The 16,603-nt window shown below is 38.4% G+C and overlaps 1 protein-coding gene across 1 annotated transcript in view; it reads right to left on the bottom strand.

Annotated features, from left to right (window-relative positions):
• Window positions 1–1,646: 1,646 nt before the first annotated feature.
• The window catches only part of Osbp (oxysterol binding protein), a 206,199-nt gene continuing 191,242 nt past the window's right edge, over window positions 1,647–16,603 (bottom strand). Inside the window, exons 9-13 of the mRNA XM_080281715.1 lie at window positions 13,859–14,009; window positions 12,838–13,007; window positions 12,225–12,391; window positions 11,004–11,224; window positions 1,647–3,386 (exon numbers count right to left, since the gene is read on the bottom strand). Of these exons, the coding sequence (XP_080137841.1) occupies window positions 3,244–3,386; window positions 11,004–11,224; window positions 12,225–12,391; window positions 12,838–13,007; window positions 13,859–14,009 (852 nt within the window). The 3' untranslated portion in view covers window positions 1,647–3,243. The remainder of the gene's footprint in view (window positions 3,387–11,003; window positions 11,225–12,224; window positions 12,392–12,837; window positions 13,008–13,858; window positions 14,010–16,603) is intronic.

Raw genomic sequence — 16,603 nt, forward strand, 5'->3', positions numbered from 1 at the left:
AGAGTCAAGGAACAAAACAGCAAACCACCACCACAACCACAACAACATTCAAAGCTCACGCATGCTTGAGTTTCGTGTCACCAGCTTGAAGTCCAAGTCATGTAAAGGAACTACTGATCTTTACACATAAAGGTGAAATCCTGTGATACCCTCACTTTAAATATTTAAAATACAATACTAAATCAGTGCAAACCAAGAAAACAATGCAGAATATGAATGCTTTGGCCAATACTACATATTCTTTATAATGTATGAAAATATGCAAACAAAAAATACAGGTTACAAGACTGGCATTGGAGGTAATGTTTTCAAGATAGACAAACACTAAAAGTATTCATTTTTCTAACTTCTATTCAAATCAGTTAGTCCTTCCTATCTAACTCTGAAAGTGTCTTGCAAACTTCAAATTTATGTGTACACGTCAAAATTTTCAGCGACAGTATTGCCAAAATAATCAATGCACATTACAGAGGATCACAACGAATCTAAACCGAAAAGCAGTGCTATAATATACTGTATTGCAATTTCACAACAACCATTAAAATAGCTGAAATGCTTCACAGTATAGACTGACCTAAATACGCATAATATGCTATGATCCTGAACATTAAGTCGCATGCAGTACAAATTCCTTTCTATTTTTTTTCTTCACAGCAAAACTATTTCAATCAAACTTTTTTATTTTTTACCTAAAGACAATAAACAAAGAAACGAAAACTGTGCAGCACAGATATCTCAGACACTACCACAGGACCAACAAACTTGCCATTCCTTTGTCACTGCTAAGTACTCCCTGGAAGACACTGTAGCAAATCATGCTCTCTTTAAGTGATTCTTGCTCACTCTACCGATGATCCATGTTCTTCTTCAGCATGCAGAGTCTCAAGATGGGCAGAGGTTGGCAAGGGTGTTGAATAAACAAACGAAATTCCTATTCCTCAACCAAATACCAATATGAGGATGAATGAAGCTGCCCAGCATACATACATAGAAGGTACTGGATGGCTGGCCTAGGACAAAGAGCTACTGCAATCATAGGAGCAAAATATATTCATACCAGTGAAAAATCAAGAAGTGTTCCAGTAAAGAATTTCGTCTTCAAACTGTCCATAATTAATGTCAGCAAGTTGAAAGTTTCAGTTCTGCAATGTTCCACTAATAAAATGCATGATGTATTTAGTTCAGCTACTCTAAAACTTCTCAATGAAGATACCAAGTACAGTGGTCATATCTGACTGACATGGTTTACTCAAAACATTCAACAATGAAATGATAAAATTCATAATTATCAGTAATTATGACATTAAAAACATTATTAAAACTATGTAAAATCAACAATTTGTGTGTCTACTGCTACAGCATTCTTATGAAATATATATAATCTGTCTTTGGTCAGGTTACCAATACTTTTAAACAATAATTATCAATAATACAAAGCTATGGTATATATTTCACGATAAAGCCACTACATTATACTGCAGATGTCAGTGTCTTGGACAGGTCAAAAACTGCTAACAAATCCTTGCAAACTGAGGGCACATTACAACTGAAAACTTATTTCCTCTAAATTAATTATTACTCATTAATAATCTGGTTAGAAGCAGATATTAAAGGCTGGAAAAAAAGAAAAAAAAAAAAAAAAAAAAAAGGACAAGGAAGGAATAAATATATCCCTTGCTACATGTTCATATAATTTTTCTCTTCTATGATTCCTCTCCTTGAGAAGTTTTAGTGCACAGAACAGACACAACTCATCTCTATCCTACACTACAACCACAGTAAAGGTATTTAGATGGAAGGTTTACAACAATCTTTTCATAAAATACCTGTTCAAAGATGACTGGCTTGTGACTAAGTAGTTAATTTGATTGATGAAAAGTTGGTTCGTTCGGCAGGAATAGTCTCTCAGAGCTTCCTTTGTGCAGCCTCCACCCACCACCTCACACCCTTTCAGTGCTCAACATAACAAGACAAAGATTATTACTTAATTCAAAATCGTGACAAAATAACTTCCAATAAATATGCTATTCTGGAAAGAAACACATACAGTATAATTAACCATCAAGGTTACTTAGCTACTACATGGGGGAATAAAAAAAAAAAAAAAAAAAGTACTGTACAGAGGGCAGTTAATCACTGCAAATTTTGCACAAGCCCCATACTTGAAAAAGTTATAAATTACAACTAACTCAACAAAATAATAGTTGAGAGCATAAAATATGTCTTAAAGGGGAAAAAAAAAAAAAAAACAATCTACAGAACTTGGTGCTAGACTGAGTACACATTCAGTGTTTCAACAGGTTGTATTCTTATTGGTTTTGGAAGCTTACTAACACGTTTCCCTTAGTGATATATTTTGTTTACTATACCTTAATAGTCTCTTGCATGTTATTTATATCCTTATACTGACATTGATAGCATAAATAGCATCCAAGATTATATTAACACATAAGAAACAGATGCCTGTATAAACTGTTAACAAAGAGGTACTGTGTTAGCTTCCTTCAACCAACAACAATACAAGCCAACGTCAGACAGTCTCAACCCAAGACAATCTCATCAGAGGACATTCACATCCCAGTACAGTCTCAGGAGTACCAAAGTCACACATCGCACTAGCACCTGGAGCTTCATGAGGTTACTCTCAGTCCTTGATATGGAGTAAGCACACTGTGAGACCCACCGTGCCTCCTGGTCTCAAACCACACTATGTCCCAGCTCCTCCACTTCATATAGTAGCAAGGTCACAGTGTGTGGAGTATGTGGGTAAGGTAGGTGTGTGTGCAAGTGGTTTTCTGTGTGCGCATGTAGTTTTGTACATAGAAGATGTGCAAGTACAGTAGTAGTAGTAGTGTGTGTGTGTGTGTGTGTGTGTGTGTGTGTGTGTGTGTGTAGTTTTATGTGAATGTGTGTTGACAAGGATGACAAGATATGGAACATCACAGACTGGGCTGTAATGCAGTGTGGTGTGAGCAGGCAAGCCAGTGCAGTCACCCTCTAGTGTGATGCAATTCCATGTGATGCTATCCACTCCAAAAAGCAGTGTCGTTCACTACAGAAAACACCACTACTGCAATAACCACAATCTGAGGCAGCACAACAATCCATGCCACTAACACACCCTCACTGACGCAGCCCCCTTTTTCAAATCATCAGGGACGTGTGGAAAACTTGCTCCAAACGTGGTGATGACGGATGATGAATTTATTAAGGCGGGTGGTAACTAGGGCACCCAGGAGGGTACTAGAAGATATCAGGACACCGTGACCAGTCCTGCCGCTCTTTGCAGTCCCAGTACTCATGTGTGTAGCGGAAGATCAGCGCGCCACTTGTGTCATCTGTCTCCTTCCTAAACCACACTGGGCTGTATGCTGGATACTCACGACCTGAGGGAGTGGAAGGAGAACAATTATCATTTATTATACAAATACACAGAAATGACATCTGGATATGCTAAACAATATTGTATGTCATTATTTAATGAGCAACCCTAAAGTTAATTACAATGATGAGGGAGATAACCTAGAAAAAAGAATTTAAAACTATTTCATGTATCTTTTTACAATTGTCACTTGATGCATCCTAAAGAATGTATGGCAATGTAATAAAATCAAATGGGTCTCAAGAATTAAAATGTGTTCCTGAAGAATTAGTTCCTTTGCAATAAGTGGTAAATGTCAAACTTGTGTGAAGTAGCTAATAAACAAAATAGTTAATATTCTCATATAACCAAGACTAATAAATATGATAATCTTACACCATAATGCCCCTACTTACTAAAACACAAAACATACAGATCTACAATACCTGTACTGTAGGAAATGATAAAAGTTTTACATTACTTGAAAGTAAACAGATAAACAAACGATTACACCACTAAGTACAGTACAGTACTGTACTGAAACTAAATTTCCTCCCATAAAACTAAAACAAAACCATAATGAAGGGTAAAAAATATACTGTACACTAATCTCCTTATTAGTCCCCTTGTCTATGAGTAAGTTCTTTATATTTCATTTTTGCAACTACCAGCTGATTTTCAGTTATTGCAGTTTAGAAAAGCCGTTTCAAACTGGTGAGGTTAAAGATAGCCTTCACTAACCCTTTCAATACACGTGTTTGCTTAAGTTACATAATATAATGGTAGGAAGAATGAAAGAATAAAAAAATCACAGTGAAAAGGTTACTACAATGAAAAAAAGTATGATAACCAGTGCAATCATTAACCCGCCGCATCCCGGAGACGTGAATTCACATCCTCACATGATGTGCACTCATATCCCGGAGACGTCAATTAACGCGGCAACATTGCAAGGACATTGCAAGGTCCCTAATTTGCACAATTTTCAATTTTCGCGAGTGATTTTTGGCACGTATACACGGGACACCTTCCTCTACAAGATGCCAGGCAGGGACAATGCCTTACCCAGCATGACCTCCCCCCCCCCTGCATGACCTTTTCTCAGCAATTCACCTGTTATCAGTGACCTGGCAAGTAAAGCCATGTCATGCCACGGTACGAAATTCAGGGCCAGAGTGATTCCCCAATCGATGACAATGTGGAGGACAAACGTTAGAGGAAGAAACAGTCGGAAATGATGATAAGGTAATGTGGCAAAAAAAGGTCAGAAAAGGTGATGAGTTAGTGAGTGAAACAATGCTTATAATGCCTATATTACCGTTTGAAGACCAATATACTGTACTCTCGTACTACATATAAATTCGTACCAAATAAATAAATAAATACCATTTATGAGTGGTGTAGAATAGTTATCCTCCCATAGAACTCGTTTTCTTTACAGACAGCCTGATAGAAAACCCTGTAAGGTAAGGAGGTACTCCTACCTGGATCGAGTATTTTAAACCTCAGGTGAGCGATTTCTCTATGAATTTTCGATGTTTCTCACCAAAAGTGGATGTTTGAGGGGGGGGGGGGTCCAAAAATGTCGTGACTCGGGCGTACCACTGCCCAGAAAACGTCGGGATGGGGCGGGTTAAGGTTCAGTCCGATGATATATTTAATAATTTCATTTAAATTCTATTTAGCCTAGGAGAGATTTTCTGAACTTAAGCAGTTAGAGACTTAATTAGAGCCCCTTCAATAAAAAACATCTGACAGATGCTGGAACATTATATATACAGTATATATATATATATATATATATATATATATATATATATATATACATACATACATATATATATATATATACATACAATATAGAGAGACAGAGAAAGAGTATATAACTGAAATGAAGGGGTTAATTTTCACACTGTGACAGGTGCTCTCTCTCTCAGAGGAGTCGTAAGAAGAGCAAAAATAAATCTACAGCACTGAATAACTTCAGTTACATATCTAGGGAGAACGACAATTCTATGTGGCATAAGAGGCTTCAAAGCACCTCATCCTTAATTATTTATTCTGCACATTAAACCTCAGCATCTTCTTGTGTTTTTTTATTTATCAAAACTCATGTCAATATCGAAATGATATAACCAATATGCACAACAATATTAATGAGCAAAACACTAATGTACAAAATACATCGCTTAGCGAGAGCTGCTACAAAGCCACATATGCCACCAAGAATGTGGCCCAGAACATTGCAGCACAATGGAACCACAGTATGTACAGTACTTAATTCCTCCAAAGCCAGGAAAATCCCAACACAAATACTTTTAAGGGTTTCCCCAAATAATGAAATACTGTATTCCAAAAAAACATGAACCACCATATGATCTGACTGCTATCATGAGCCACAATGCAAAAACCGGAACAATAAAAATCTAACTAAATGCATAACTTTAAAATAATAAATGTGCAAATATAATAAAATAATCAGCCATGCTCAGACTTATAGATTATATCTCATAAATAACACTGTTTTCCATGTAAAACTGCCAATATCAGTGGAAGATTTTTTTTTTTTTTTTTTTCCACCACTCAGAATGGCAACAATAATTCTAATACACGCTCTATGCTAAATTTTCTTCATTCTCAGCCTTGCATTGTGTGTTTAGAGTTTAGTGCTAGATCTGCTGTATTTCCAGTAAATTCTGTGGGACCACACTGTTATGCTGACAGGCCTAACAGTCACATTCCATGTTATAATGATCTTTACCTATCATGATCAACTGCATGTGGTTGTACACCCAGTGACTGTCATCTTACAAACATAATATACAAGTACTGTAGTCAGAGGTACATTATTATTATTTTTTTATTTTTTTTTAAATTTAGATAATGAATAGAGGAAGGAAAAACAAAGGAAAAAAAAAATAATAATAAGTCCATGTGCCTACAGGCATCCTCCATTCATAAAATACAACAAATGGATTTAAATAGAAGTGGATTAAAAGTTTGCGGGAAGCAACTCCCAGGAAGTGAATTCCAGAGAGTAGTAGTTCTGGGGATAAATGAATTTTGATAAGCAGAGGTTCTGCATTGCAGGGGAGAAAGTGTGAGTTCATGGGCACTCACAGCTGTCCGAGTATTTTGGGAGAAAATGTGAACGGGAGGGGAAGCTTCATGAATATTCATTATCCAGCTAATCCTTCTTCACCACACACAATGGTTATGCTTGTACAAACATAAACCCTGAGTGATGGGAATATAGCCATTAGTTAAAATAACTAACTCAATGACAAATGGCCACTCCTTACAAGATTATGGCATCTGACTATACACAGATAGACAGTTTCCTCAACATACAAACTACTGTATATCAATAATTTTCTGTAAGCTATTTCCCAGCGAAGCTGTTTTTCGGGAAGTCAACAATAATTATCAGTATGGTACACAAACCAATGAAAAAAAATAAATAAATAAAATAAAAATAAAGCTCCAAATACCTTAATTACTCTTTGATAGTGTTCACCTTCCACCACAACTCTACCCCTTATCTAGTCAACGATTAATCAGCTAGTCAACAATTAATCAATTTATCTCCAACTAATATTAACCTCCTCAATTAGATGATGTATTTTTACATTTTATTTTTGTTACCACCAGATGCTTTTGATCAGCTAGGGACAGCCCTCGTGTACTGAAGTTAAAAATAGCAATATCTAGCCTCTCCAGTTCAAAGAGGCTAACTTAAAGTGAACATCGTCATCTGGAGACAGCAAGAACAAATTAAAGATCCATCATCTCACTGAAGGCATTTAAATATTAAATTACTTCTGCCACCAATACAAAACTTTACTTGTATCTCTTACAGCATTATGGAACAAAATTACCGGCATTTGGTAATGTGGTATAGTGTGCTGGATCAGGACACAGTTGAATCAAATGCTCCCCAGACTTGATGATGACCCCCTCTTCTGACACTTTACTTTTGGTCTGTCTGATTGACTTTTTGCCTAATTTGATCTTAATGTTTACACTGTACCCAGACTGGCCTTTACCTGCAACATCAACTTGTGTATAAGTTCACATAAAATTATGTTATCTAACAAAAATAAATGTGAGCATTTAGCACTCACAATACCGCAGTCAATGAATAACGTCTGTGGAAGAAAGTTACTTGCTGCAGTCACAGAACAAATGGTATATACTTAGCTATCGCTATAAGGAGAATGGGGATAACATTTACGTCATCATTATCATCATCATCCGAATCTCCTTTCCCACCCGAGGGCAGGGTGAGGAGTAGCAATGTCCAAGCAGTTCAAGTTTGCCCAATCCAATGGGCCACGCATCCATTCACTCATCATTCAAGTTCCCGGAATCCAGGGTCTATCTGATAAGCCAAAAACTTTCACCACATTCTGTAACGTCACACAAACGCGTCCAACAGAGTCAATCCAAATGCTTTCACATTCAAATGAGGTGCCAAATCCCTGATCATGCACTTCTCACAACATTCATCCAGCCAGCTCAAGCTCTTGTCAGTCCCCTAGCCTCACTGACTTCCATACCTCTCTTCCTACCACACTCATCTACCATATCCCTACACCTCCTTGAACTACCTCACCTCCTTCCTCCTTCAAATTTGCTCAGATATACCATTTTCACCACTGTATTGTTATCCATTCTCTTCCCTTGACCATACAATTTCAGTACACTCTCTTCAATTCTGGTGAGCATCCCCACTCCACATCTTTCACGAATCACATTATATCATAACCTATCCACTCTCTGTACTCCTCACACATCCTCAGTGGTCCCATCTCCACCGCTCCCATGCCTTTTCATTCTCATCCCACACCACAGTCTCACATCCATATGTTAAAGTTGGCACTAACACTCCTTCACAAGCCTTGTGCAGCTGCAACACTCAAAACTCTGTTTCTTATCAAGGCCTTCATAGCACCAGCTACTTTCCTTCCTTGTGTCACTCTACTTTCAATTTGTTTTGCACATCTTCCTCTCTGTTCTATCACTGTACCCAGGTATTTGAACTCTCTCACTAAATCCAGTCTCTCTCCATTCACTGTAACATCACACAAGGAGTCACCTTCTCTCTCAAATACCATCAATTTACTCTTTTCTACATTTATTCTCAAGGCATGATGCTCACAGACATCAGCAAAACTCTGCACTAGTCTACCGAGTTCTTGTCTAGTATTTGCAAGTAACACTGAATCATCAGCAATGAATAAACTTGAGATAGTTCATCCATCACCATTCATTACCAACGCCATCTGTCTCTCCATTACTCGTGTTTTTACTTCTCTCATCACCCTATCCATATATATGTTGAACAACCATGGGGACATCACATAACCCTGTTGCACGCTCACACTGATCGTGAACTATTCACTTAGATGCCCATTTACCCTTACACATGCCTCACTACTATCATAAAAACACTTCGGCACCTAGCACCTTACCATCTACACCGTATATGCGCAAAACCTTCCACAATCCTTCTCGGTCTACTTTGTCGTATGTTTTTTCCAAATCCGTAAATGCCATAAACACCTTCCAGTCCTTCTCACAAGCCTTCTCCATTATCTGTCTCGCTGCAAATATTTGATCAACGCATCCTCTGCCACTCCCAAAGCCACCCTGTTCATCACCGACTAGGACTTCTTATATCTCTCTTACTTTCTCTATAATAATTCTTCCATACATCTTCCCTACAACACTCAATAAACTTATGCCATGATAATTCTTACACTCACTTCGTTCACCTTTATTTTTGTACAGGGGTACAATGACAGCCTTTTTCCACTCTGCTGGTACTGTTTCACTCATCCATGCTTTCCTACATATTTCCAACAAACACTTCATTCTGCTTTTACAATAATATTATTTTAGAATGGTTTAAATTTACAGCTGATGGAAAGTCATCAATTTATTTTTAAAATGTGAAACAGCTCATGCACTCACTTGATGTAGTGCTGCTCTCAGGTGACTACCCTTTCCTCCCTTCCTCTTCTGTTTTTCTTTCCTCTTCCTTCTGTCTATGGGTGACTCTACATTATGCGACAAGCCAAAAGGTTTCCTGTACACCAGGAAACCATTTACTATGCTGCATGGTAACCATATAACCAAACTATGACACCTGGTGGTTTAGTGGGCAATTAAGGCATTCCAGCCGGACTGAGCCTGTATAGGTTTATACCCAAGGAATGGTTTTGGTTTATTGCTCACATAATGCCACTCAGGGATGTGTGAGGCTGGTCACTCTCATTTTAAATGTCAGGACCAACTTCCCTAGCCCCAGGCTCCTACACTCCTCATGGGTCAACACAGGATTAGATGATGTATGTGTGTGATAGTTACCAGTTTGCCAAACTAATGGTGCTGTCTTATTTGAATCAAATTTCTCACCATCAAAGATTCATACAGACATATATATGTTAAGATAATGTGCTGCAACAATGGAAACAAGTGGAGGTGATTTAGTACAGTACTAATGCACACATATGAAGAGATAATGCCCAACTAAAAGGCAGTGGCAATCTAGTGGCATACATGCAGTGCAAACAAATATTGAGAGTAACATTAATCAAGACTAAAACATTTCACACACCCAAACCTGCATTTTCATTCCCCTGAATAACCAGGTAAGTATCCTATTACCATTATCAGCAACATGTAAACGAAACAGAGATGTAATGAATTATACTTGACCCCTCCTGGCCAGATAATTACTCATTGTTTTACTCTGGCTATGCCAGATGACATTAATCACCCATTGTTAAAGCATCTCATGTTAAATGTCAGGACCAACTTGCCTAGCCCTGGGCTCCTATGCTCCTCATGTGGCAAAACAGGATGGGATGAAGGATGGATGGAAGGATGTTAGAACATATCTAAGCTGTAGGAGCTGAAACAAGCAGAAACAATCTCACTAACCTCTTCTTCCCTGTTTTTTTTAATTTTATTTTTTTATTATTATTATTTTTTTTAGCTCAGGAGAGACTTTTTAAAGTAAATTGTTAGATATAGCCTTGACTAAACTCCACCACTACTTGGAAGCTCTTCTTTGTTAAATAAAACTGTCTGATAGTTTTAAGAATACAATCAGACTGAAGCAGGTGAACTATAAGATGAGCTCTTCTGGTTCCTGATTACCTATTTAACCCATTTGTGTTCAGTGCTTATTAAAATGGAACAGAATTGAGCATTTTCAAAAGTTACTTGAGGGGAACAGCCCAAGGTGTGAATCAATAAGCTCTGCAACTATGAGCTGAAAGGGAACAGGTGATATATGAAGTACCTTCCACACATAATCACGTATGCAGCAACACTGGACATTAACAGGTTAAGCACTTGAAAATCCATCAATTTCTTTAAATTATTTGTGTCCAGTCTCAGTTTAATCAGGCAGAGCTGGGCATTTTCAAAAGTTAATCAACGAAGGAACCTCATGGTTTGGACCTACGAATTTTGAGACTAAGCCAATGAGAGGAGGGCGGTATACCAAGAAACCTTCTAGCAAAATCTCTCACACACTAACAATGGACACAAATGGGTTAATTACCATTTAGCCACCCTGCTGCCCAACCCTCTGCCCAAGCACTCCCATCTGCTCCCCTTCCTGGCTTACCTTCTGCAGCTGCTGCTTCAGCCTCAGCCTCCCTCCTGCGCCGAGTCGCTCTCTGTTTCTCTTCCAGTCGTAGTTTCTCAGCATTGGCCTCGTCCCACAACCCTTCCTCCATTAGTCGCTGGTCAGGCCGGTGGCGGGAGTCAGTTGGAGACACACATTCTTCAGGTTCATTCAACTGGCATGCCAGCTCAGTGAAATTGTAATATCTCTCAGCATCAGGGCTGGGAAGCAGAGAAGAAATGAGCAAAGATGGTTTTAACAAGCACTCTCAAATAGGAGCAATTTAAGGACAGGATGCATGGAGAAATTAAGTTCACTAAGCTAATGAGATGAGTTATTAATTTCTTACAATTATTACGTGCAGATAGTACTTGTTCAAAGTTGAAGCTCATTTTGAAGTTCACTATGATTGTAAGCTTGTAACTGTAATATTCAGGGGTGTCTGTACTAAATACATTACACCATGCAGAAAGTAAAAGTAACTTATTCTCCAGTTTGTGAGATTTTGACAGTATAGGTACAATACTGTATATGAAGAGCTCTAAAAATATGAACGACTACTGTACTTTGTGTCCATAAAAACACATTTTATTCTAAAGTAAGCAAACATGTAACACTGCACTGTAAAATGTAATAATTTACTTGAAAATTATATTCTATTAAAACTTTAATAAAGTAGGCATCAATTGCTCTTAATACTGTGTTGTAGATCACAACTGATGTTTCATGTAAATTTAATACAATCAGTTCTAACAGAAATAGGAAAGGCATCACCATGAGTAATCTCTTCAATCTGAGTATCTCACCTGTACTCTTCATATTACCAGACAATTTTATTCCACTTAGGTAAGACCTCTAGTACTGTAGGAATTTATGAACAATGTATTTAACTCCTCCAGATTAAAAAGTATCTCCTAAGCTAATCATATGGGGATAGCAAGTATAAAGTAACGAGTAAGTCACTCGACTGAAGAGGCTAAGGGGTTAATATAGTAGTAGTTGCAACTCCAGGCTCATCTGAATGTGAACAGAGTGGAGTGCAGGTTGAAGTTCCCCTTTCCTTTCACTTCACCACCCTCCTTTTGGGAGACAGGGAAGGAAGTTAAAGGACTTTTGTATATCTAGCCAGTGGAGTACATGGCTGTCAGTGCCACCACTTAAAAGCATTCCTCTCATGCACCAGATGTTAGTGTACTGATAAGACTCTCACTCTCTACTGACCAGATTGGATTGCGTTTCCAAAGTATTTTAGGAGGTCCTGTCTCATACACAGGCTTCCCTCCACGCATGGACTGAGAAGTGACCCGACACGCCTCAATCTTTTCATCCCACATGCCTGTGATGAACCACTTGAAGGTACCGTCGCTGTCCACCACATACCCTGTCACCTGAGAAAAGAAGTGTTAGTTATAAACATTTACCCAATAACACAAGAATATCATCATCATCATCAAAACTTGCTTTCTAACTCTCCTACTTTACAACAAGCATTATTTGTTGCTGATCACCAACCATCTTACTGAAAATGACTCTCCCCAACAAATGTAATATGGTTCAAACAATTACTGGTTATGTAAATTCATTAGCTATCCTTGTCTATATTTCTGAAAATGTGTTTTATAATGATGATGATGTTATAAGCAGGCATGAATAATTATGGTGAATTTGTTTCCTCACCAAACACTCATTATCAATATCTTCTCAGTAACCTTAAGGATATTTTAAAACAGTACCTTAACAAAATCAGAGTAACTCAAAACAATCTAACCAACCCTGCGTGTCATTACCCAACTTATACTGATCTGACACAAACCAAGGAACCAACATACTATACCTTCTTGGGAGTTTCCCTTGAGAAGTATGAATATGGTATGAACTTGAGGCAGCATTTGTCTCCAGTCTGATGGTTTAAGATCTCCATCTCTCCATGGTTGTCTAGCCAAAGCTTTCCTACAATCATGTTGTGCACAGTGGTCGACACCTTACGCCAAGTGTAGTGATTACCTGCAACAAACACCAAACACTGAAAATATCTGCAACAAACAGGGCTGCAGGAAAGGTATCATTTCTCAAATAAATAAAAGAACATTTTCTAAAACCACCGAACTGCTTCCATCCATCCATCTATCATCTAATCCTGTGTTGCCCCATGAGGAGTGTAGGAGCCTGGGGCTAGGCAGTTGGTCCTGATATTTAAGATGAGAGTGAAACTGCTTCTGTATTATGACTTTTTTTTTTTTTTTTTCCCCACCAGCTTCATCTAATTGACTGTCAAATTTTATTCAAAGAGTTGTGATATGGTTGAAAGCAATCTTTACTTATACTGAGAGTTACAGGTGATCTTCATCATGTTAGCACTGTCTTCCAAAATATCACAACTTTTCCATATAACCAATACTATAAAGTGGGAGATGTGGTAAATTTGCTTTGTTGGTAGCCATGGAACTTTTAACAAGCAATTTTCCATTAACTTTAGGTAGATTTATTGGCAACGATAAAAAAAAGGGCCATCATGAAAGATAACTTACTGCACTCAGAGTTACAAAATGGATAAATCTAAAGGTTGAGCACCTTAACCTGGTGAAGACTTGATTTTCTGCAGTTTACTTCCCATATCTCAATGGCAAAAAAGGCAATACACTGGCTCTACATGCCTTTTTTAGCACCTCTTCGTCATAAGCACCTTATTCTAGAGTAAATCTCTCACTGCAGCTCAAAATTCATGATGGAGGGATAGCAACTTCAGGCCATGTTACAGTAATGTATATACGAATAAGGGAGTGCAAGCCGTATGGTAACACAGGCACCTGGATATAAACAGACAGATATAAAGCAAACAGGGTAAAGCTTAATACCTGTGTTGTTGAAGTGGAGGTGTGCAATACCAAGGGGGATGATCTGGAGGTACTTTCCACGGAATTTGGATGACATTGAGAATTCCTGCCAACTGGTCCAACCACTACTGCCCTCCACATACTGTGCCACAATGGGCGGATGGTGTGATACCTGAAATACAATATAACACTCAGCATGACAACATAACACTCAGCGCAAATACCAGTACCTGCAATATAATAGACCACTAAGGAGGAGGAGGAGGAGGAGGAGAAAGAGGAGGAGGAGGAGGAGGAGAAAGAGGAGGAGGAGGAGGAGGAGGAGGAGGAGCAGGAGGAGGGATGGCTGACTATGAAGACGAGATGAAGATGGAAGATGATAGGCGACTGAGGAAACTACGTATCATCACACACTGACCAATGGAATGGCACTAACTCCTTCACTACAATGATGGACTCATTTTTGTTGTTCTGTCAACCTATGGACAATTTTATTTAGCTTAGAGAAGAGATAATACACCTATTTACCCTCTCAGTGTGATGAAAGGATGACGGGAAGGCGTGAGGAGAGAGGGGGAAGGAGTGAAAGAAAGGGGAAAGGGGCGACAGGAAGAGGAGAAGAGGTAAGAGGTATGGGAACATGAGAAGCAAAGAGGTGAGAGGACGATACATACACTGACTGATTGACTAACCAAACACTCGTACAGTACAACTTCCCATATACACAAATTCCCCCACTCCTCAAAACTCAACTTTCCACTCTCCTTTAATCTCCATATATTGTTCATGGTGAGTCCACATGCAGCAGGAGGTGTATACAAAAAGGTTCGAGCAAACATGTAATCACACGCTAGTACAAAGAAAAATAAAAGTCAGATTAATAAATAAATATATCTCAGTGGCTTTCATCCCACTTTCATGTTTAATTCTGACCGAAGCTGTAAATCTAATTCTGGCTACCCACCTGACAATTTCATTCAGCTGTAAGGAAATTCGCTGCTCTCTCTCTCTCTCTGTACCATAGATATATTTTAAATAGTGACTGGTGTGCATGACAGAGGGGGTGATCGTTCTCTGGTGGTGCCTCTCTCCTCGGTGGACTGGGAAGATGCTATCACTTTCACTGGCCCATCATGCAAGGATCGCACCCACCCCACCATCACATCACACAAAGATATTCACCCCGTCACATCACCTCTCCACATTGCATCACCTTACCTTTTCACACCAATTACAGACGCAGCCACCACCACCACCCTGCCAGCCACATAAATACCGTTATAATATTGTGAATGCACTGTTAGGTGTTCATGACCTTGTTCTTACTTCGTTAAATGGGTTTTGTAATGATGTAGTTCATCTGTTCAGGCTTGTATCCATGAGACTAAGTCATAATGAAGAAAAATTTTAAGACAAACACTCTCTCTCTCTCTCTCTCGATGTAAGCCTATACTCGAGAATGGGAAATCTAGAGGTGTGAGGGTTTATACTCGTAGTAGTAGTAGTAGTAGTAGTAGTAGAAGTAGTAGTAGTAGTAGTAGTAGTAGAAGTAGTAGTAGTAGTAGTAGAAGTAGTAGTAGTAGTAGTAGTAGGAGGAGGAGGAGGAGGAACAGCAGTAGTAGCAGTAGCAGTTGTAGTAGTAGTAGTAGTAGTAGTTGTTGCTGTTGTTGCTGTAGCACATTACCAGGCACTTATATCGGATAGTTTCCTCTCATTCTTTTTAAAACTTTCAGGATGATGATGTACAAGGTCTGTCCATCAAGAAATCGAACTTTTTAAACAACGCACCACCTAGCCAGCGTAGCGAGATTGCAACGGGAGGCTGTGGCAGCTTTTTTTTTTTTTTTTTTTTTTTTTTTTTTTTTTTTAATGCAAGGAGGAAGAAACCAACGGCCAGAAAACCAGCAAGATTTTTCCCTCCAAGAAAAAACAAAACATAACTGAAACCCAAATTCAAGATCCATTCATTTACTCGTATTTCCTCTTTCAGTTTTGCGAGCCCCCTTCCCCCCTTTCCCCGCGAAAGGGATAATAAAGGCGAGACCGAATTCTTCACTTCAAAAAGTCAAAAATGTTCTCATAAGGAAGACGCAAGAATTAAACTGGAAATAAATTTAAAATGTCATTATATTGTATAGGTGAATAACTGGGCGGCAAAAGTAACATGTACAGACGTCAGGGAAAGAAAATGTGAGAGAGAGAGGAAACACTAACAGAAACCATGATGAAATGAAAATTATTAAAAAAAAAGAACATACAATAAAATCAACAGGATGAAAGAGAAGAAAAGGAAGTAAAAATAAATAAAAACAATGGAGAAAGATGAAGAAGAAGAAGAAAAAAAAAAAAAAAAAAAAAAGAATTAAAGTAAAAGAAAAGATAAAGAAAACAGAATGGAGAAAGGAGTAGAAGGGGAGGCTAAAACAGACACATCATTATAAACATTCCTCCTTCTCGATGATTTAGAGAAGATTCACACACTCTGTCACGACACACGAGAAAGTAAGGCATAGTGATAGTAGCGTGGTGATGGACAGACGGAAGGGGAGACAGAGTTTATGGGTAGAAAGAGCAGGGGAAAAAAAAAAGGGAGGCGGGGGAGAGACGGATGAAAGAACGCACATAATGAGAGAGAGAGAGAGAGAGAGAGAGAGAGAGAGAGACTAGGAAGCAAAAAATTATAGTAAAGAAAGTGAGAAAGTTGCTGTACAATGGAAGTAAAAGTGTACATATTTTTTTTAAGGGTGCAAAATAACATGCTTCCTG

The sequence above is a fragment of the Coenobita brevimanus genome, chromosome 90 (genome assembly GCF_032717465.1).
Source record: "Coenobita brevimanus isolate Jiangsu-jjx chromosome 90, ASM3271746v2, whole genome shotgun sequence".
Lineage (NCBI taxonomy): Eukaryota > Metazoa > Arthropoda > Malacostraca > Decapoda > Coenobitidae > Coenobita > Coenobita brevimanus.